At 52.1% G+C, this 20,350-nt stretch overlaps 8 protein-coding genes across 8 annotated transcripts; 5 read left to right on the top strand and 3 right to left on the bottom strand.

Annotated features, from left to right (window-relative positions):
• Positions 1–1,157: 1,157 nt before the first annotated feature.
• Positions 1,158–1,916, top strand: VE01_04787 (uncharacterized protein; the record flags this gene model as incomplete). Its single annotated transcript, XM_018274255.2, has 2 exons — positions 1,158–1,258; positions 1,325–1,916. The coding sequence occupies 2 exons, from the start codon at positions 1,158–1,160 to the stop codon at positions 1,767–1,769; spliced, it is 546 nt and encodes a 181-aa protein (XP_018130783.1). The 3' UTR covers positions 1,770–1,916.
• On the bottom strand, positions 1,847–5,031 carry VE01_04786 (uncharacterized protein). Its single transcript, XM_018274254.2, has 2 exons — positions 2,534–5,031; positions 1,847–2,481 (listed from the first exon to the last, which is right to left on the bottom strand). The coding sequence occupies exons 1-2, from the start codon at positions 4,901–4,903 to the stop codon at positions 2,074–2,076; spliced, it is 2,778 nt and encodes a 925-aa protein (XP_018130763.1). The 5' UTR covers positions 4,904–5,031; the 3' UTR covers positions 1,847–2,073.
• An 82-nt stretch (positions 5,032–5,113) lies between these two features.
• PUP2 (proteasome component pup2) lies at positions 5,114–6,431 on the top strand. The gene is made up of 4 exons (XM_018274253.2): positions 5,114–5,329; positions 5,398–5,410; positions 5,486–6,011; positions 6,071–6,431. Exons 1-4 carry the CDS (start codon positions 5,305–5,307, stop codon positions 6,242–6,244), a joined length of 738 nt encoding a protein of 245 aa, XP_018130765.1. The 5' UTR covers positions 5,114–5,304; the 3' UTR covers positions 6,245–6,431.
• VE01_04784 (uncharacterized protein) lies at positions 6,363–10,421 on the bottom strand. The gene is made up of 6 exons (XM_059463643.1): positions 9,871–10,421; positions 8,567–9,802; positions 7,864–8,518; positions 7,753–7,815; positions 6,892–7,702; positions 6,363–6,837 (listed from the first exon to the last, which is right to left on the bottom strand). The coding sequence occupies exons 1-6, from the start codon at positions 10,019–10,021 to the stop codon at positions 6,478–6,480; spliced, it is 3,276 nt and encodes a 1,091-aa protein (XP_059319732.1). The 5' UTR covers positions 10,022–10,421; the 3' UTR covers positions 6,363–6,477.
• Positions 10,422–11,200: 779 nt separating this feature from the next.
• RRP8 (25S rRNA (adenine645-N1)-methyltransferase) lies at positions 11,201–13,546 on the top strand. Its single transcript, XM_018274251.2, has 3 exons — positions 11,201–11,361; positions 11,413–11,632; positions 11,690–13,546. Exon 3 carries the CDS (start codon positions 11,873–11,875, stop codon positions 13,439–13,441), a length of 1,569 nt encoding a protein of 522 aa, XP_018130767.1. The 5' UTR covers positions 11,201–11,361; positions 11,413–11,632; positions 11,690–11,872; the 3' UTR covers positions 13,442–13,546.
• VE01_04782 (uncharacterized protein) lies at positions 13,406–15,645 on the bottom strand. The gene is made up of 4 exons (XM_018274250.2): positions 14,517–15,645; positions 13,828–14,232; positions 13,690–13,776; positions 13,406–13,637 (listed from the first exon to the last, which is right to left on the bottom strand). Exons 1-4 carry the CDS (start codon positions 14,787–14,789, stop codon positions 13,593–13,595), a joined length of 810 nt encoding a protein of 269 aa, XP_018130766.1. The 5' UTR covers positions 14,790–15,645; the 3' UTR covers positions 13,406–13,592.
• Positions 15,646–15,660: 15 nt separating this feature from the next.
• DDI1 (DNA damage-inducible protein 1) lies at positions 15,661–17,725 on the top strand. Its single transcript, XM_018274249.2, has 3 exons — positions 15,661–15,958; positions 16,012–16,651; positions 16,710–17,725. The coding sequence occupies exons 2-3, from the start codon at positions 16,045–16,047 to the stop codon at positions 17,417–17,419; spliced, it is 1,317 nt and encodes a 438-aa protein (XP_018130768.1). The 5' UTR covers positions 15,661–15,958; positions 16,012–16,044; the 3' UTR covers positions 17,420–17,725.
• Positions 17,726–17,975: 250 nt separating this feature from the next.
• Positions 17,976–20,290, top strand: NOG1 (Nucleolar GTP-binding protein 1). Its single transcript, XM_018274248.2, has 3 exons — positions 17,976–18,208; positions 18,265–20,048; positions 20,110–20,290. The coding sequence occupies exons 1-3, from the start codon at positions 18,079–18,081 to the stop codon at positions 20,149–20,151; spliced, it is 1,956 nt and encodes a 651-aa protein (XP_018130784.1). The 5' UTR covers positions 17,976–18,078; the 3' UTR covers positions 20,152–20,290.
• Positions 20,291–20,350: the final 60 nt, after the last annotated feature.

The raw sequence follows: 20,350 nt of genomic DNA, 5'->3' as shown, positions 1-20,350 counted from the left end.
CTTACGTTGTAAGCGATGGTTGGTTGCATCATCCGTATGGCTGTGTATGGCTGTATTCGGGCTGAGTACCGACCAAAACAAGGCAAGTGTTCGCCTGCATGAGTTCCCTTCTTCTCCCAATTTCTTTGGCCCCCTGAGGAGACATACAGGGTCTTGATGATGTCATGACGTTGAGGCGTCGAATGGAATCTAGATGAGGAGATAAAAACAGTTGTTCTTGGTCTCAGAAAGGTATAGGTGGCCCGCGAATAGCATAGGCTGCGTCCAAGCTTCAGAGTACAGCATGAGGACGCCCGGAACTGAACTACTTATACTCTAGTGCGGTCCTGAAAATCCTGCGGCCTGACTTTCAAACGATAATCAGCAAGGGCTCTAATATCTAATACGACTATTGCGGGACGGTATGGGTTTACGGAGCATACTCCGATGGAACGTGTGAGAGTTGCTTGCGGAAGCAACCTTACTTTCCATCTGAGACTGTTTTGCACATGCTATTCCCTCAAATATCCCCTCATCTCTGCTCCTTCCTATATATGTCGAGGATGCAGGAACGGGTCTACTTTGGTAATATCACGCCCGTTGTACTTATTGAAATCACGATGCATCGAAGCGGAGCATGGCAAGCACATGATCAGTTCAGTGGTTGACCCGATATGGAAAGTTCTCTTGCCCTTGTGGAATTAGTAAAAGTGGGTAAATTACAATTGAAAAGGCGGTGTCTCTTGAAGTAAAATCAACTAAAAATAAGAACGAGAAATTAAAAAGAACTCATCCCGTCCTATTTTCTTGAGACTTGTTTAGATCTGGCTAGAGACGGGCCATATATGCAGTCTCCAGGGGCAAAAGAACCAAATTTGATATTACACACACCCTAGGAGAGTGAAGTACCGCATTTACCGCATTTACTCCCTGAACAACGTGGAACTTCGGACGGGAAGCGACTTAATGGAAACCTTAAAACGCAACCCCCCCCCATGATTTGCAGGGGTCCCGCAATGATTACGGCCCGCGTCTCGGACGGCGCGTCTAGCCTCCCATTTCCGGGTAACGGGCCAGGCAAAAAAGTTGACATCACGAGCAACATAGCACCGCGCGATTGATCAATTGGGTTCGGAACAGCTTCACGATAACTCAACGAATAGCACATATACGCCATCATGCTTTCCCGAACTGTATTCAGAGCTGCGCGACCATGCTGCCGTCTCTATTCCAGCACGACGGGCACTGGAACCGCGCCCCCATTGCTGCTTAAGATCCGGTAAGGCTCTCCCCTACCCATCCCTCCGGGCAAGAAGACACCCCACTAACCCCCCGCGCTGCACAGCAAGGATCTCAAAACCGCCATGCAAGACAAAGACAAGAACAAGCTCAACGTCCTCCGCGCGCTGCTCTCGCAATCCCTCAACGCCTCCAAGACCAACTCGCCCATCGTGACAGACATGCAGATGCTTGCTCTCGTGCGCAAGAACGCCGCGGCGAGCAAACAGGCCGCTGCCGAGTTCGTGGAGGCGGGGAGGCAGGATTTGGCGGACAAGGAGACGGAGCAGGTGAGGGTTATGGAGGAGTATATTGGGGAGGTTAAGACGGTGGGGGAGGAGGAGATTAGGACGGTTGTTGGGGGGGTGGTGGAGGGGTTGAGGAAGGAGGCCGGGGAGAAGAAGGTGCAGATGGGGGAGGTGTTGAAGAAGGTTTTTAGTAAGGAGGTGTTGGGGGAGAGGAATGTGGAGAGGGCGGATGTGGCGAGGATTGTGAAGGAGTTGTTGGCGTAGGGGATTGATAGTCAGCGGGTTTTGGCTGGAGGGGTTGTACGATGCAATTGAGCACTGGGGGTGGCTGGGAACGGAATATTGTGAGTGCCATTGAGGCATTTATTGTACAGTACATTTATATACATCTAATGAGACGCTACTCCTATCCAGCTATCATCACCGGATCTGCCCATTCTGGCTTGGTATGTAAAACTCCACAGGTCGCTTCATCAAGAGGAAACTTTCTTGGTAGACATGGATATCATTAAACCTTTTCCCCAAACGCCGCTCAATACTTTCAATATTTATTCAGAAAAACAGCCGATCATGCAATACCATCCTCATCAGTCCTCAGACCACTGAACGGCGTTCCCTGGTTTGCCGTGCTGAGCCTGGCGCAGAGGCCGAGAAGCACGACGGTCTCGGTGGCGGCGTAGTGGTTGAGACTATCCAGCAGAATCTGGAGATGTCTGCTGAAGTTGTATTCGTATTTGTGGAGCGTCTCGTTGATTTTCTCGAGTCTGGCGGCCTCGCTGACTTTTCCAGCGTTGGAGGAGGTCGAGTCGGAGTGTCGCGCGCTTCGCTCGTCTTGGAAGCGTTGCCATTGTTTCTTGCTCATGTTATTGGGTTTGTTGGGGCCGTTCAAGTCCGTATCGGTCTTCTCCAGTTCCCTTGAGAGCCATGCCGTGTAGCTGGCGAACATGGAGCACGTTTGCATGAGTTTCGAGTGCACCTATCAATCGTCAGTATGTATATAAACAATGTTTAGAAAAGACACTACGCACCCTCAATAGCCGGCTATTAGTGAGCATGCACTCCTTCAGGCACGTATCAAGAAAGTCAACGTGGTCCTGCATCAGCTCATCAACAGTGCGACTCGCTGGCGCGCCGTCATCCTTGTTCTCGTCCTTGGTCTTCAGCCGTGCCATGAGAGCCTGCCAATTCGGCTCTATAACCTCAGCAGTGCAGAAGTATAACAGCTGCTGCACAAACACAAGCATACGGGCTCGTAATGTCCAGGCCCTTCGTTTCCACATCTCGATAGGCCTGTGCGAGCTCTTGTGAGTCCACACCGTTGCTCGGTTGTGAGTCTGCCAGCTCGAAACGAGCTGCTGCTCCAGATAGCGAAGCGACAGCAGATATCGGAATAAAGCTTGGTATCTCCACACTGTCTTGCGACTGATAACCAGAGATACAGGGAATGGAACCGAGTAATCTAGTTGAAGAGATGTATAGCCAATGGCCGACTTCTCGGTTTCCGCTGTCGTCTGCGCCGGGGCCTGGAATTTCTCGCCTTCTTCTATGCCAGAAATGTTGACAACTCTTGTCAACGAATTTGTCAAGCTAATGTCGTTCATCTCAACCTTGACATCCTCCTTGAAAGGATCAAGAGCAGCAACACTGCCAGGCTGGCGTAGAACGAGATCCAACAGCGACTGCAGCTTGCTTGTATTGACAGCCTTGACCGGCTTCCGAAGCTCAGATGTTCCCAATTCAAGGAAGTAAGAGAAGAAATCCGATTGGTCCAAGAAGAAGTAATGCTTCAGCGACCTCAGGCGTGCAGGGAGCGCATGGGTTGTGAGTAAGAGCCTCAAAAGCGACTCGTTTGCATGTGCGTATGCGCTGTTGACGTTGTCTAGGAATCGATTGTCGTCGAATGACCTTGGGACGTCCTTGACGGCCTTGCTCACATCCACTCCACCACACTCTCTGACAACATTGAGATACTTTCCAGCCAGGAGGACCTTATCCTTGACAGCCTCTAGCTGTGGAGGCACATCTTGCTCTCGAACCGTATATCGCCGTTCCCAGTACTCATCCGTATAGTCCTGTTCCAGCCTTTCACGCTTGATACTCTTTTGCTCCTTAACCAAGAACTCTGCATGCGGGTCTTTTATGCTTCCATGATGAAGCCACTCGTTCAGCATCATCATGTACGGTCGGCTTGCATCTCGCAGCAAACCAGTCAGCAGCGTTCTCGCCGCCGGATCTCCCGACATAGTTTCCAGCCTCCTTGTGATCAACCCCAACACATTCCCGCCCTTGCAGATCTTCTTTCCAGGTATACTACCTGGCCCAAGATCACCGCCCTCTCGGAGGGTCTCCAAAATATTTTCTATGTCGTCGAAATCACCCTCTGAGTCCTCCAAATCCTCTTCTAACAAGGAGTTCCGTTTTAATATCTCATGCGCCAACGAATAAACCTGGAACATCATATGACTCGTAGGCAGAGTATGGAGGTTGAGCACATGTAAAGTAAACGACGGGTTCGTGAGGAACTGCGTCTCCAGCTGAGCGATCAGAACCAGATAATCCTGTAAAAGCTTCCGTATCGCCGCGCAAAGAGCATGGTTCACAGCCCCAAACTCCTCCCGACTCTGCACCTCAACAAATGCTTCCACAGCCATATAATGAGTCGCCATCTTCAGCATCGTCGTCGTAAGGTCCCGCAAACTCGGATCCAATCCCGGGTGTATCTTGAATGTCGGACCAGCAAGCCGTTCCTTCTCAGCGCTGGGATTGTATGAAGGCGCAAAGCGAATGTACTGTCCCTCGTAGCCCATAAAAACGAACAGCAGGTCTTCCAGAATAGACGACTCCTGCGCATCGAGCGACAGCTCCTGCATAGGTCTAGGCTGTAACGATTGCGGTGCCTGGGACGCCAAGGGGGGGATCGAGATTCGAGCCGCCAATGGCGCGCTGGTGTGGGGTATCAGAACCGCTTGAGGGTCCCACGGAAGCTGCTGAGGCTCAGGTTTGCTCGGTATCGGTTTAACATCTGGCGTAGCATATCTCGTGCGATCGACGGGTCTGGCGCGGCTTGTCGGCACCACGGGGGGTGCTTGTCGTCGTTCTGGGCTTCGTGGTCGAGAAGAGATGGTCTCGCGGGTTGTTACTGTGTGGCGCTCTGTTCGTCTCTCTTCTACTGCTGTTCTGCTGGAGCGCTGGGAGTGGGAGCCAGATGGCATGCGCCTGTGCTGCGAGACACCGGGCGCATTCTGTGGTGACTGCAATTGTCGTCCATCTCTGTCGGTTTTGCTTCCTCCTCCCAAAGTCGAAGCCAGACGGGCTTTGGAGCTCAGAACATTCTCACCGCTGGCGGTGGTCCTCCTGTCACTAATAGTCGCAGCCCTTTGGTTCGAGGAAGAAGACATTATCCTACTGCTCAGCTCTCATTTGAAGTCGTCAAAAAAACTGCCGTTGCTTTCCCATGGAGAAAAGTGAAATGGACTCAGCCTTGCTCGTCTCTTGGTCGACGCGTGGGGTAGCGACCCGACACGCGCCTCGCGGGTTCGCTAAATCTGGGCTGCATGTCTCGCTCTACCTAGCTCAGCTCTAGCTCCATTCGACCACAGCTTCGTGGACCAGTGCCTGCCTTGCCATCAATCAACCCAGGACCCAAGCTTCGATTTACCAACAACCTCACCTTCCACTTCTCCGTGATACCCTGACAAACAGAACCCCCCACACCGAGATATCACTGCCGTCTCTAGTCTACGGTTCACATCTACACATCCTCAGCTCAAGCCTGGTAGAGTCCAGCTAGCAAGCAAGCATGTTTATCGCACGTTCGGAATATGGTGAGTAGCCACCCAGGTGGACCTTCATTCTTCCAAAACCACAGCTCCAAACTAACAAATCTTTACAGATCGCGGGATCAAGTAAGCTCCTCCCCTCTCTAACCAACACCCCAACCCCCCATCATACCGCCCCTCTCTAACACCACCACCCACCAGCACCTTCTCCCCCGAAGGCCGCCTCTTCCAAGTCGAATACTCCCTCGAAGCAATCAAGCTCGGTTCGACCGCCATCGGCGTCGCCACCGGCGGCGGCGTGGTCCTCGGCGTCGAAAAGCGCGTAACCTCCACCCTCCTCGAGACCTCCTCCGTCGAAAAGATCGTCGAAATCGACCGCCACATCGGGTGCGCCATGTCCGGCCTGCAAGCCGACGCCCGCAGCATGGTCGAGCACGCGCGCGTGGAGTCGCAGAACCATGCGTTCAACTACAATGAGCCGCTGCGCGTGGAGAGCTGTACGCAGGCGATTTGCGATTTGGCGTTGAGGTTTGGAGAGGGCGCGGATGGGGAGGAGAGTATTATGAGTAGGCCGTTTGGGGTGGCGTTGTTGATTGCGGGGTTTGATGAGGATGGGCCGCAGCTGTATCATGCGGAGCCGAGTGGGACGTTTTATAGGTATGATGCTAAGGCTATTGGGTCGGGGTCGGAGGGGGCGCAGGCGGAGTTGCAGAATGAGTTCCACAAAGTAGGTTTGAGGATGACCCTGGAGATGGGAGTGAGTGAGTGCTAATGGTGTTGGTGTAGTCTCTGACGATTGAGGAGGCCGAGACACTGGTCCTGAAGACGCTGAAGCAGGTTATGGAGGAGAAGCTCGATTCCAAGAACGTGCAGCTGGCGAGCGTGACTAAGGAGAGGGGATTCCGGATTTACACGGATGAGGAGATGGCTGCGGTCGTGGAGAGATTACCAGCGAACTAGACTGAGCTATGTATTTTATGATAGAGATTGGGAGTTCTTGAAAGCAAAAGTCACTGGCATCTGGCATCTGGCATCTGGCATCTACATGTGTATCTGTTCTGCTGATTGGGAAACGTGAGGTCATAATTTTGAATTGATTGCACACTGAAGTTTACCGCCCCGTAGATGCGATGGAACCCAAAACACCACCAATGTCCGCTTGCTTCCATTAAACCTACTCCCACGCCATGCATTCATCGATCTTCTTCATCATCACTTTCTAAATCCAGCTTCCCGAAGTGGCTCGTGACTCCAAGAATACCAACTGCGAACTGGACTCTTCCCACCCTCTCAGTGCTCTGGGGATGCACATGCTGCTCTTCTCCAGCAGTGATCCTCATCCTCTCCAGCCTCTGACCTGCTCGGCTCCACACCTTGTCTACAGGGGCCTGCTCCGTATACCGCGTATAAGGAGCCCCTTTACCCATCGCCGCGGCTCTTGTCCACGAGGTCTCGCAGCCTCGGGCGATGTGGCTAGCTGTCTCGAACCCAGTGAGACGCTCTATATCCAGACACCGCTGAACAACCCAGTGTCGCTGGGCTTGATCTTGTACCTAAAAACGTATATTAGCATCTGTGCATGGGATTTGAAATAGAAGGCTACATACTTGGACTCCAGCGACAAAAAGGGCAAAGCAGGAGTCGTTGAGGGCTGCACCGGTTCCAACATTCACTCGCGTCGCTGACGATGTATCGGCTGTTATACCAGCTGATATCCGGCCAATCGTATTCGCAAACAATCCCGTTTGTTGCGCGGCAAACCCAGCTGCCATCATCGCTGATGGGGGCATCGAAGGATGCGATCTGTGGCAGACAATAAGACCCATGTAGTACGTGAGCCACATCAAAGCCATACCGTAAGTACGATATTGAATTGCTGGGCCGAAAGGCGATGGGATTTCCTGGGCGTATTCAGGTCCGAGGGGTGCAAAATCCGGTCCCAGGTGCTGTTCGAACATGCCGAACACGCTTCGGATACCGTTCCACTCCTCTTCGGCCTTGGCAGTTTGCTCGCTGAGGCGTTCGTCGCCTTCATCGCTATTTGCCGGCGGCGAGTCTTCACTTGATGGGCTGAATCCTCTTGGTAATGAAGCTTTGCGGATGCCTGGTAGCATACCGGCGAATGAAGGCATTGCTGACATAGGCATTCCTCGCCCGCCTGGAGGCATAGGCATTCCCGGTCCGCCTTGAGGTTGCTGATTGGGAGGCATTCCGGGCATAGGCGGCATTCCTCGCCCACCTTGAGGCTGCTGATTAGGAGGCATTGGTGGCCCTGGATTTGGACCCCCAGGTGCGCCTGGAGGCGGTCCCCATTGCCCTCTGTTAGCCGCCATTGCTCTCTTCTTGCGCCTCACGTCTTTGGCGGCAAAACAGCATAGTCTTCCTAGCAGCAGCACCAGATGGTCGAATGTACCATATCTAGAAAGGGTCAGCAAATCAGTATATACAAGGGAAGTAGGCTGGCATACACAGCATCACGGCGACCTAGGGGTGCTCGCGGAGGACAGTGACTCCATCTATCGTAGTTTAAACTTAACAGTCAGTACGTAGATACGTTATCGCTGAGGTTGAAAGCTTACAATAGCCTATTTTGGCTGAGAATGCTCTGAAAGACGTCCTGCTTGGTATACCACCAAAAAAGATCCTGTTGGGTATCAAATAGATCCAGTTCGCGCTGCGTAAACCTTTTATTTCCCATATACGGTCCATCAGGGTCCTCAATAATCTCTCCGTATTCGGCATATCTGATCTGCTTTCCCATGATAATTCCCACTAGATTCTCGTCAACTTCATCGTTCATAGATAGACTCGAATCTTCCATGCTATCGTGGCCATATACGATCGGGGTATCAGAGGACATGTCGCCGCCATAATATACATTTTGAGGTGGCAGATTTGCCATGTATGCCTTCTTGGTCTTTAAATATCGAGTTATTCCAGAAAAATCAATCTGCTTGACCAGTTGATGTGCTCCAAGCAGATGGTCACACCATTTACTATGGTCTGCAGAGATAACCTCGTAGAATCCAAGAAGTAGTGTGGTAGCTAAAGTTGCGAGCTGTTTGCGTCTGGTGGAGGAGCCAACGTTCTTTGCCAGCTTCCTAATAGCAATATGGTAATGCCTTAGTGATACGGTGATGGGTCCGTTTTCTAGCTTTGCGATATGGAGACTTGCCATTGCCAACATCGCGTGGCAGAGGGCATGGTTCCGAAGTGCAATAGTAGGCATGGTATCTGAAACAAGTTAGTGTTGGATCTCTCTGTGTCAAGATAGTGACTTACAAGACCAGATATGCTGCTGAGACTTCGGCACAGGATTCCCTCGAAACACAATAGATGGGTTCACAGGGTGACGTTCAAACATGGACAAACTCGGTGCAATAACATTGATGAAATGGCAAAATATGCCCGCAGCAATAGGATTGCTCAACGGCGAGTCCCGAGCTGAAGGATAATAGCTAGCAAGCATATTCGGGCCGTAGTTTTCTATCACAGAGTGATATGTTCGAATCCGTGTATCTTCTCGAGTTTGCGCCGCTTGAATAGCCATAACGGTTGCGAGCTCATTGTCTCTTCTGAGCCTCTGGATTTCTCGTGACCTGGGGTCAAAATGAGCTCCGCCATTGCGTGGTTCTTCGTCTTCATCCTCGTCGTCAGAAACGTCGAATGGATCGCTATCATCGTCGTCTTCGTCCTCCTCGTCTGTTCTATGGATTGGATTTCTCGTGTCATAGAATTCATTGGTGACTGGCTCGTATGGCGGCGACGACATAATAGGGCGGGCTACTTGGCTCCAGGCACCTTGCTGAGTCGGGGCTTGGTACTCTTGCTGATAACCCTGTACATAACTGATGTCGTCTACATGACCCTGGGACACCGACGAACGGTTACTCAGGTCAGCGCTTCTGTTGCCCGTATCGTGGGACTGCTGCATCGGTATGTCGCCCAAATACGAATCATGTGTCATCTGGGCTTGATCTTCGTACACCTCCGAGTACGTAGGCTCATGGTGATATTGAGGTGGCTGTGGAGCTGTGATCCATTGGGCATCCAATGGACTGGAGACTGGCACACTATTCACGGGATTGTCCCATTGCGCGGGTGCTTCTGACCCTCCATGGCTGATCTCCGATTCTCGGCGCAAAGGATTGACTACGCTCTGCTGCGGTTGAAAAGTAGCGGAATCATTGTGAACGAAGCCCTGGAAGACGGTCGCAGGTCTGCTGGTATCTGATTGTGAAGAACCTCCGGCCCGAGGCGGGATGTTTTGCTGTGACGCTCCCCCGGGAACCTTCGATTGTACAGGCCGGCCATGAGCGCCCAGTGAGCCCTGCTGTCGTATGGGCCTCGCAACGAATCCCGAATGGGTCGCAATGCTGCTAGTCGGGCCTCGGTAGGTGTTCAATGGATCTTTGAAGATAACACGTTGGTTATACCCCTCGCATTGGCGCTTCGACTTGATGCAATTGCCACAGGTAGGGCGCTCCTCGCCGCATTTTATTCGCCGTCGTCGGCAAGCTAGAGGATGATTAGCTCTGTGCGCATATAGGGAGCCGGTGAGGGCATGATAAGGATGTGAAACTCACTCAGGCACCCCGTCTTCGTCCGCCGTCGCGACGCTCGTGCATTGGCCGCATTCTTTGCCGCAGAGGCCTCGGTGGGGGCATCTACAAGCGTCTCGTCGTCGTCGCGGCTAGTCCCCTGGTGTAGCTCGGCGGCAGGACCGGCGGCATCCATAGCTTCGGCGGGTTTGGACCCCTACGGGGCAATCACAGCAGGCGCATGGCAGGATGTCAAGGTGAAGTTTGTCGTGGGTCAACCAGGTGGTGTGCGGAGCGGAGGGATTAAAGAGGAAGGATGGCATATGGGGGCAGATGGAGATGGAGATGGCGATGGGGCTATGAAGGGCATGGGGGAGCAAGGAGGGGGGATGGTTCGGCCATCAATCAGATTTCTGAGTGTTTGTGTGTGGGATTGTGCGGTTGGAGTGGTTGGAGTAGTATTGTGGTGAAACTGATATGCCGGTATTGATTGTGGCACTTTCCGGACAGTCCGCAGTAGGCGTTGTAGGGCGGGGCGAGGCTATTGAGGGCGTGCGTTAGTGGGATTTGGGTGGAGGTTTAGTGTAATTCCCTTGTCTTAGGGTCTTAGTTCCCGCCGACAGATGGGACAGATTGGACAGATTGGACAGATGGGACACATCGGGGCGCACATCGGACGCATTGGGGGGATAATAATATGTATGGCGAGTAACGGCCAAAGCCATTTATGCATGGAGAACGCAGAGAACGCAGCAGCCAGCGGCGGCCAGCAGCCAGCGGCCAGCAGATCAATGCATGTAGTCTTGCATATTACGGCCGTACATATATTATGGTATTGTAGTGCTGTACTAGAGTGCTGCACAGTACATTCCAAGGAGAAGAGCGATGAAAGGTGAGTTGGACGGGTATGTCTGTTCTATCTGTGTCAGTTACTGTGGTATGTGCAGCAGACTACAGCAGAGAAACAGCAACAAGGAAAGATGACACAGCTATACTATACCGTATATCGTATCCCGTATTCCGTATACAATGTTCATCATACTTTACTTTACTTGCAGGTAAGTCAGTTGGTGAAAGGGCTTGAAGGTGCTGTGCTGTGCTGCGGGTACTACGAGTATAACTTCACACACGCGCACTCTCACTCTCACTCTCACACACATTCCATGTCCATTCCACACACACTACTATCCATATCATCTATACACATACATACGCATACATACACATATACGTCAATATCTGTCTAGATATATATATAACACCCAATTATATACCACAAACATCCCATTGCGACGGGTAGATGCACACCCCAATGCACCAGACGCCCTCCCCAGATGCAGTCGACCTATCACATCCCCTCCGACAAGGCGCAGCACCCTCGTAGCACCCTCATCTCCCCTCGCGTCGTTGGGACGATGCCAGCTGAAAAGAGCGTGAGAGCTGCATAAACGCCTTCTCGAAGTGCCTAGTTGGTCCCAAAGAGAGAGAAAAGAGCTACTGCAATGGCTGCGCATCTGCGTTGAGTCTATTTTCGGGGTTCGTGACGCCCTCACTCACTCACTCGATCAATCACTCACTCGATTCCAGGCCCTCGCAGACCAGCAAAACACCCCATCCTTCAATCGCCATGCGCAGTAATCCGGGGAACAAACAAACCGACCGACCGCATCATCTGGCCATCTGCATTCCGCAGTTAGAATATGTAGATATACGTGTTTCGAATGAGAACGCTGCGGCCGAGTTAACAGTCTCCACGGTACACAGCAGGAAGGGAAGATAGAGAGAGAGAGAGAGAGTTGTCACAAAGGTACACAACCCCGTCAGATCGGTTCCTCCCGGATTTCGGCCTTAACCAGTAATTAAGGAGTGACAGTGCTGGGTCAATCGTACTGTGCAAGCCAAAAATGTGGGGTAAACGAAGCGAGGAATTTATTTGGTCTCCGAATTTTTTATCACGGCCAAGCTGGTGACCGATAACGAGACCACCCCAAACTCCACACCCACAATCACAACACACAGAAAATCCCCTCTTTTTCCTCGAGCAACCATGTTCGCGGTAAAAGGCTGGTCCGTTCCGGCGAGTGCGCTGAAAACACAGACTCTCAAACCAGCCAAGTCGGAACAAACCCCAGTGGCAGATGGAGCTTCGAACGAGGCTGGCCCGGCGGGTGCAGCTGGACAGAAGAGGAAGCGTGCGAGTAAAGACCAGAAGCAGGCCAATGTCAGCGAGGCCAATGTAGCAGATCTCTATGCGTCGGTTATCGAGAAGGATCAGACGCCTAAGGGAGGAAAGGCAGCGAAGGCGAAGCCCAGCGAGAAGAGACAGAAGGTCACACAGGAGCCTGCGAAGGAGCTCCCCAGCACCGATGCAAAGGCACCAGCAGCCACCGAGGTTGCAGATGCGAAACCCGCCGCTGCCCCCGCCGTCGACTCAACAGGTGCCATCACACTCTCCGAGAGAGGCCAGAAGAGAAAGACCATGAAAGACAAGAAGCGCGAGAAGAAAGCCAAAGCCAACGCCGCGCCCTCGACCGACGAACCCACAGAAACACACACCATCTCCGCCCCCGCCCCCGCCAAAATCCAACCTAAACTCACCCCTCTCCAAGCATCCATGCGTCAAAAGCTCGTCTCAGCCCGCTTCCGCCACCTCAACCAAACCCTCTACACCACGCCCTCCGCACACTCCCTGTCGTTATTCTCCGAGAACCCCGAGATGTTCCACGAGTACCACGAGGGATTCCGCCGCCAGGTCGAGGTGTGGCCCGAGAACCCTGTTGATACGTATATCGCGCAGATCCGTACACGGGGGAAGGTGGCGGCGAATCCGCGGGGGAAGGGGGAACATCCTGATACGGGGAGAGAGATTGATAAGCTGCCGTTGCCGAGGACGGTGGGGACGTGCTATATTGCTGATCTCGGGTGTGGAGATGCGAAGTTGACGCAGGCGCTGGAGAAGGAGAAGAAGGCGCTTAAGGTGCAGGTTTTCAGTTATGATTTGCAGAACCCGAGTCCGTTTGTTACGAAGGCGGATATTTCGAATTTGCCGTTGGAGGATAATAGTTGTGATGTTGCGATCTTCTGTCTAGCGCTCATGGGAACCAATTGGGTTGATTTCATCGAGGAGGCATACAGGATTCTGCATTGGAAGGGGGAGTTGTGGATTGCGGAGATTAAGAGCCGGTTTGGCAGGGTGGGAGGCGCGCATAAACGCGTCGAGCATAGTGTGGGGAATAGGAAGAAGCCTGCTGCGAAGGCGGCGAAGAAGATGGATGAGGATGCCGATAATGCGGATCTCCTCGTCGAGGTGGACGGGCACGATGATACCAAGGCCGAGACGGACGTGTCTGCTTTCGTGGAGGTGCTACGGAAGAGGGGGTTCGTGCTACAGGGCGAGAAGGCGGTGGATCTGAGTAACAGGATGTTCGTCAAGATGACCTTCGTCAAGGCACTAGCGCCTATGAAGGGGAAGTGCGTCCCGGTGCCTAAGGGGATGGAGAAGATGGGCCAGACGACGTGGAAGCCGAAGGCGAAGCCTAAGTTCCTGGAGGAGGAGGACGTGCCGGTCTCGAGCGAGGCGGGGGTGCTGAAACCGTGTGTTTACAAGCTAAGATAGTTGGAATTTGCCGGGATGGCACTATGATATGATATTTCTCCAGCAAATGCATACAATGCAGCGCCCTTCACCCTGTGTCTGACTGCTACTGAACTCATCCTCCGTATAATGCGGCGCCGCCGTTGCGCCGCCGTTCCTGTGCCCGCTAGACTCATCCGTACATGGCTCGTGCCTCGATGGATTTGAGGTCGAATATCTATCTGGGTCAGCTTGAATTGCCTGCAAATGGGGAGCGGTAGCAAACTAACCATATCAATCCACCCTCCTCCTCCGAACTGAGCCTCGCTAGGTCCCTTGCTCACAAACCCAAGCTTCTCATAGTACGGCACCAAGGGCTTCACTGTTAGCAATCCACCTTCCAACAGTGACAACGGTGCTCAACTCACTCCATGCGCAATAATAGCCAACCTATCCGCAATCCCCGCCCCATTCATCTGCTGCATATACGCCATCATGATAGTGCGTCCAATCCCCGACCCCTGAAACTCGGGCAGCACAGCCAGGGAATGCACACAGATGGTCCTCCCATCCTCATGATGCCCCTCGATCCTCTCATCCCTCTTGATGCTCTCCCAGTCCCGCGGATAATCCATGGCGACGTCGGTGGCGAGGCCGTCGCGCGTCTTGGTCGCGACGACGTGGGCGAGGAGAACGCTGACGGCGCCGTTGGCGCGGGAGGTCTCGACGGGTTTGCCGGTCGCGAGGGTCGCGGCGGGGATGTCGGAGTCGGGGGTCGCGGTGCAGAAGAGGCCGAGGCTGAGTTCGCCGCATTTGCTGAGGCGGTATTTGAACTGTTTGGGGTGGTTAGAAGTTGGGACTGGTGGTTTTGTGTGGTTGCTGGGGGGAATTGAATCCTCAGGTGATGGTGAGGTATATATCGGCATGCTTCGGGAGACTTGAAGCCAACATGCCGGGCAAGGTTTCAACGACAACGCGCAAGATGGGAATTTCGAGGAAATAACAATTGGTTTCTCTTGGGGAGGAAGTAATACAGCAGGTACGTAGCAATATACCTTCGCAATGGCAGCAACGGGGAAGAACAAGAACCACACGTGACATATAAGAACAAGCTCACCTTATCCGGGCTGCATCTCTCATTCTCGTTAAAGGCGGCATTCTCGAGAGCAATGCAGGAGTCGAGGTCGGAGACGGTCAGCGGACGAGTATACGGATGCAGAGAGCGCAGAGACCGGATGTCTTCGCCCTGCTGTCCCTCGTCCGCGTTGTTGGTGATAAAGAACCTGTTATTAGCGTCATCAGAGTAGTCGCCGGGAGGGCCGCCCAGCTCGTCGACGTTCTGTATTATCGGCGCATCTTGCACCTCCTGGTGATCGGGATCGAGAGGCATGGTTGAGGGGGTTTTTTTTTCTGTGGAGAGTGTCAGGTCAGAGTGCCATGTTAAGCGTAAGGGCCAGGCATAGATCGTTCGCTCATCGTCATACGTAGCGCGCCTTTTTCCTGTGGTAGAGATTGCGGGGTGATGAGGGGCAGACTAGGCGGATGGCGATAAGGCTTACCACCCAATAATTCAGCCACAAGATCGTTGGCTGCGGTTTCTCACGGGATTGGCTTATTAGGTCGTGTGAGGCTGGGAATGTATGGTATAAGACAGGTAATAGAAGATTATAATACAATACTGAATACGGGGGCTCAGAATATAAGTTGGTGGTAGTGACAGCGACCAGTAAAAAGGTACTTTCAAGGCAAGACAAGGCGCAACAAGGCAAGACAAGGCAAGACAGACAAGGTTAATTATCTGTAGGAACGGCGACCAGCTAATCCTCTTTCCCTCACGGTGTCTGATCAACACAGTATGCCGTTATGGTATTCCACGGTTTGTGGCAGTACACACTACTGTGCGAATGGACTAGACTGTCTGTTGTAGTAATCCTAGATCCATACATGTGCATACATGTGCCTATGAATCTCGGTCTGTGATCAATTGGGATACTGAAATACCATCACGGTGAATATTCAGTGCACTGTAGTTATTTGCAGGATATATTTCAAGTTCTGGATAGTAAAATACGTGGCGGTAGAGGCGCAGCGCATAATGAGTACATCTGATAATGATAAGAACGACGTCGTCGTTGACGTCGTCATCGAGGCGCTGCCTCACTATTCATGCCAGAATAATAAGGTATTAGTTTTCGGTCGTGCCTGCCTGGCTGGATACATACAGATTCACAACGGTCTGGATCGCTTCCATCTCTCGTGCCCACTCATCCAAACATCAATTACAAAGCCTCTGTTCGCAACTCGTGCCTCCTATAAAACTCTTCGAACTGCACTTTCGAGTGCATTCGCTCGCATTCCACTATACCACTTCCGGGAATATTATTCATATAAACCGCCACCACACTGCACACACAAACTTTCGCCGCTCCTTACCCCACGTAAACAGCTAAAGAGTGAATATCGAACCTCAACGTTGAATCAACAAGCTGCTCTGCTCCTTACTTGCTCGAGGTGAATATATCAAGTCTAATATCCTATACTTTTGTGATCCCTCACATCGTACGGTTCTCACCCACAGCCTTCGTTGCACCAATTGACTAACGACAAACCAGGCGTGCGACTCTTGATTTCAGAGCTCGCCCAGGATGCGGCTCACTCTGAATATTGCCTCCGAAGAGGCCCTCGAACATGACCTTCTCAATCTAGAGGTTCCGACAGAAACAACGGTTGGCTCGTTGAAGGGGATGGTCCAGGCCGAAGCTCACATCCCGACGACTTCACAACACATCTACCACAACGGGCAGCTGCTCTCCGACGACAACAAGACACTGGAGCAGTTACAGGTCGTGGATGGCGATATGCTTGCATTGCATGTCAGGGACATCGTAGGGAATACCGGCGTCCCTCAACCAGGCCCAGCACAGCAACCAGCCAGACGGCCAGCCGCCAGTCGTGAGGAGCAAGATCCAGAGGTGATTCGACTCCAGCTCCTCGGCAACCCTCGCATGCGACAAGAAGTCCAGCGAGCACAACCAGAATTGGCAGCGGCTGTCGAAAACCCACAAAGATTTGCTCAGCTGTTCAGACAGATGCAGGATCAGGAACGCAGAGAGAGGATGATGCGCCAGCAGCACATTGCTGACCTCAACGCGGATCCGTTTGATATCGATGCACAGACTCGCATTGCTGAGATGATCAGAGAAGAGAGGGTTCAGGAGAATCTCCAGAATGCCATCGAGCACAACCCCGAAGGTAAGTAGCCCAGATCAGAGATACATACTGATGGAGGTGTCTAACTGTGGCGTTTTAGTGTTTGGCAGGGTTCACATGTTATATATCGACGTCGAGGTCAACGGCCACAAGGTTAAGGCTTTCGTCGACTCTGGGGCTCAAGCAACCATCATGTCACCATCCTGTGCTGAGTCCTGCGGGATCATGAGGCTCGTTGATAAACGTTTTGCGGGCATTGCAAGAGGTGTGGGCACGGCAAATATCTTGGGCAGGGTTCACTCAGCTCAGATCAAAATCGGAAGCCTATTCCTCCCCTGCAGTTTCACTGTCATGGAAGGCAAGGATGTGGATCTCCTCCTTGGGCTTGACATGCTTAAAAGGCATCAAGCATGCATAGATTTGTCGAAAGACAAGCTCGTTATCCAAGACGTAGAGGTGCCTTTCCTTGGCGAAGCAGATATACCAAGGAGTTTCGAAGAGGTCACCGAGCCCACGGTTGAGGGCCCTGGTGGTACTACCATTGGGGGAAGGTCGGGGGCGATATCTGGCCCGGCCGGACCAGCAACAGCCAATACACCTGCCGCACCGGCTGCGCAGGCTGCCGCGACTCCCCAACCGCAGCCTCCGATTCAACCATCGCAAGCTGCTCCTGCTTCGGCACCTGCTCCCTCAGCAGAGTCTATCGACCAGCTAGTCGCACTAGGCTTTTCTAGAGAGGAGGCCGTCAATGCGCTGAATGCATGCGATGGAAATGTTGAATTCGCTGCGGGTTTACTCTTTCAGGGATGATCATATGATAGAAGCTAGGATCGTTTATTATTTACGAAAATAGCCAGACATCGGAGATCTTGTCGCCAAGGAGAGACTATATTATGGCATAAATCATAAATGGGTCCAAAATTTGGCCACTTTGGGGTTGAGTGGCGCTTGATAGCTTCAAGATTAGTTGATATCTTGGGCCTCAAGGCTTGCTCAGTCATGGCATATTGGGCCTAGCTACTTTGCATCTACACAAAGGAGATGGGATTTGAAGCGAATGAAAAATATAAAGCCAAATAGCTTGCATATTGAAACGATTACTTCCCTTTCGTGGAACCCTCATAATGTAGTAGTATGTAAGGAGACTATCCTAACTGTGATCTCGTGCTTCGCCGTATGAATGATATAGATAGAGCCTTTGTAGTATTATTTGCTGGTGACTTACTCCGGAGTTGGTTGTTACTCAAGTAGTGCGTTGGTCTCGGTGTTCGGAACGGTGGGGTACAGATGCGGCCGCATTGCTCCGTGCCACCTTCTAATCCTCCTCCGATAAGGACGGTACGATTATTTTAGCGCTAAACTTTAGATTTTGCGCCTCCACAGAAAAGCTCACAACGAAACTTTGTGGGCTTCAACTGCGACCGACATTTGACGACGAAACATTCTTCTCGTAAGAAAACGTCGCCAAAATGAAGACTACGTGGAAAGACATCCAGCCGGTGCCGACTTCGCAGGAGTTTTTGGACATTGTGTTGAGTCGTACGCAGAGGAGACTCCCCACGCAGATTCGTGCAGGATTTCAGATTAGCAGAATCAGAAGTGAGTATTTTCCATCGTTGACAAAAGCCCGACCACAAAACTAACCACTACCCTAGACTTTTACACCAGAAAGGTCAAGTTCACGCAGGAGACTTTCAGCGAGAAGATTTCTCTGATCCTCGATGGCTTCCCACGTCTTCAGGATATCCATCCCTTCCACAAGGATCTTCTGAACACCCTTTACGATGCCGACCATTTCCGTATCGCCCTGGGTCAATTAGCGACAGCGAAGCATCTGATCGAAACCGTTTCCCGCGATTACGTCCGTCTTCTCAAATACGCCCAGTCGCTTTTCCAATGCAAGCAGCTCAAGCGTGCTGCTCTTGGTCGCATGGCCACCATCTGCAAGCGCCTCAAAGACCCTCTTCTATACCTCGACCAGGTTCGCCAGCATTTGGGCCGTCTCCCCTCGATCGACCCCAACACCAGAACGCTACTCATCTGTGGCTACCCCAATGTCGGAAAGTCGAGTTTCCTGAGGAGCGTGACCCGTGCGGATGTTGATGTCCAGCCTTACGCTTTCACCACCAAGAGCTTGTTCGTTGGTCACTTCGATTACAAGTATCTCAGATTCCAAGCTATTGATACCCCCGGAATCCTCGATCACCCGCTGGAGGAGATGAACACCATCGAGATGCAGTCGATCACAGCCATCGCCCATTTGCGATCTGCTATTCTATACTTCATGGATCTCTCTGAGCAGTGTGGTTACACTGTTGCCGCACAGATTGCGCTTTTCCAAAGTATCAAGCCTCTTTTCGCCAACAAGCTCGTCTTCATCGTCATCAACAAGATCGATGTTATGCGCCCAGAAGATCTCGATGCTGAGTCCCAGGCACAGCTCCAGGCCCTTCTGAAGCCAGGAGATGTTGAGATGCTGCAATTATCTTGCACCACCGAGGAAGGTGTCCAAGAAGTGAAGAATGCCGCATGCGAGCGCTTGATTGCGGATCGTGTGGCCCAGAAGCTTAAGGCTGGCACAAACAGCAACGGCGCAGTCGGTGGTCGTCTTGGTGATGTTCTTGCACGTATCCACGTCGCTCGCCCAATGAACGGTGTTGTTAGGGAGGCATTCATTCCAGATGCCGTCAAGGAGATGAAGAAGTACGACAAGAACGATCCTGAGCGCCGGAAGCTTGCCCGTGACATTGAGGAGGAGAACGGAGGAGCCGGTGTCTTCAACATCAACCTCAAGGACAAATACATGCTTGAGAACGATGAGTGGAAGTACGATAAGGTGCCTGAGGTTCTGGACGGCAAGAACGTCTACGACTTCATCGATCCAGAAATCGAGGCTAAGCTTGCTGCTCTGGAGGAGGAGGAAGAGAAGCTTGAGGCAGAGGGTTACTACGATTCTGAGGATGACCTTGAAGATGCCGAGGATGCCGATATCCGCATGAAGGCTGAGCTAATCAGGGAGAAGAGAATCCTGATCAGAAATGCCGCGAAGATGAAGAAGTCTCTGAAGAACAGGGCGATCATCCCACGCACATTGACAAAGGCGAAGCTTACGGATATGGAGGATCACTTGGACTCGCTTGGTTTGGATACTACTTCGCTCACTACGCGCGCAAGATCGCAGTCCAGAGGACGCAGTGTTCTTCGCAGCCGTACTGGAACCGAGGATGTTATGGATGTTGACTCGCCAGAGTACGAGGCCAAGATGCGCGCGAAGAGCCGTGCTAGAAGCCAGAGCAACCGTCGTGAGGACGGTGTGCCCGAGGGAGTTATCAGGACGAAGGCGGAGAGAATTGCCAAGCTGGGACAGAGGCATAGAAACAGAATGGCTCGTGCTGGTGAGGCTGACAGACATGTTGCGGCTGCCATGCCTAAGCATTTGGTAAGTCCTGCCTATAATAAAATAACCCTTTCCCTTGTTCCTCAGCTAACCATCAATCTAGTTTTCTGGAAAGCGCGGTATGGGCAAGACGCAAAGTCGCTAAACGGCTTTCTTTTATGCGACATGATGCTTGGTTTTGTTACTGTGTCTTGTTGTCATTTTTTTCAGGGGAAATTGGAGCGTACGGGTGGGTATGGTTGGTTGTTAAAATTATACGTATCACGACTCAGTTTTAGTCGGGCAATGAATAGAATCTTTCGAATCACACTTGCATAACTGCATACTCTAGCTGCATAAGATGA

The sequence above is a fragment of the Pseudogymnoascus verrucosus genome (assembly GCF_001662655.1).
Source record: "Pseudogymnoascus verrucosus strain UAMH 10579 unplaced genomic scaffold scaffold_19, whole genome shotgun sequence".
In the NCBI taxonomy this organism is placed as follows: domain Eukaryota; kingdom Fungi; phylum Ascomycota; class Leotiomycetes; order Thelebolales; family Thelebolaceae; genus Pseudogymnoascus; species Pseudogymnoascus verrucosus.
The sequence above is the reverse complement of the archived record's forward strand: the minus strand, read 5'-3'. Positions and strand labels throughout refer to the sequence as shown.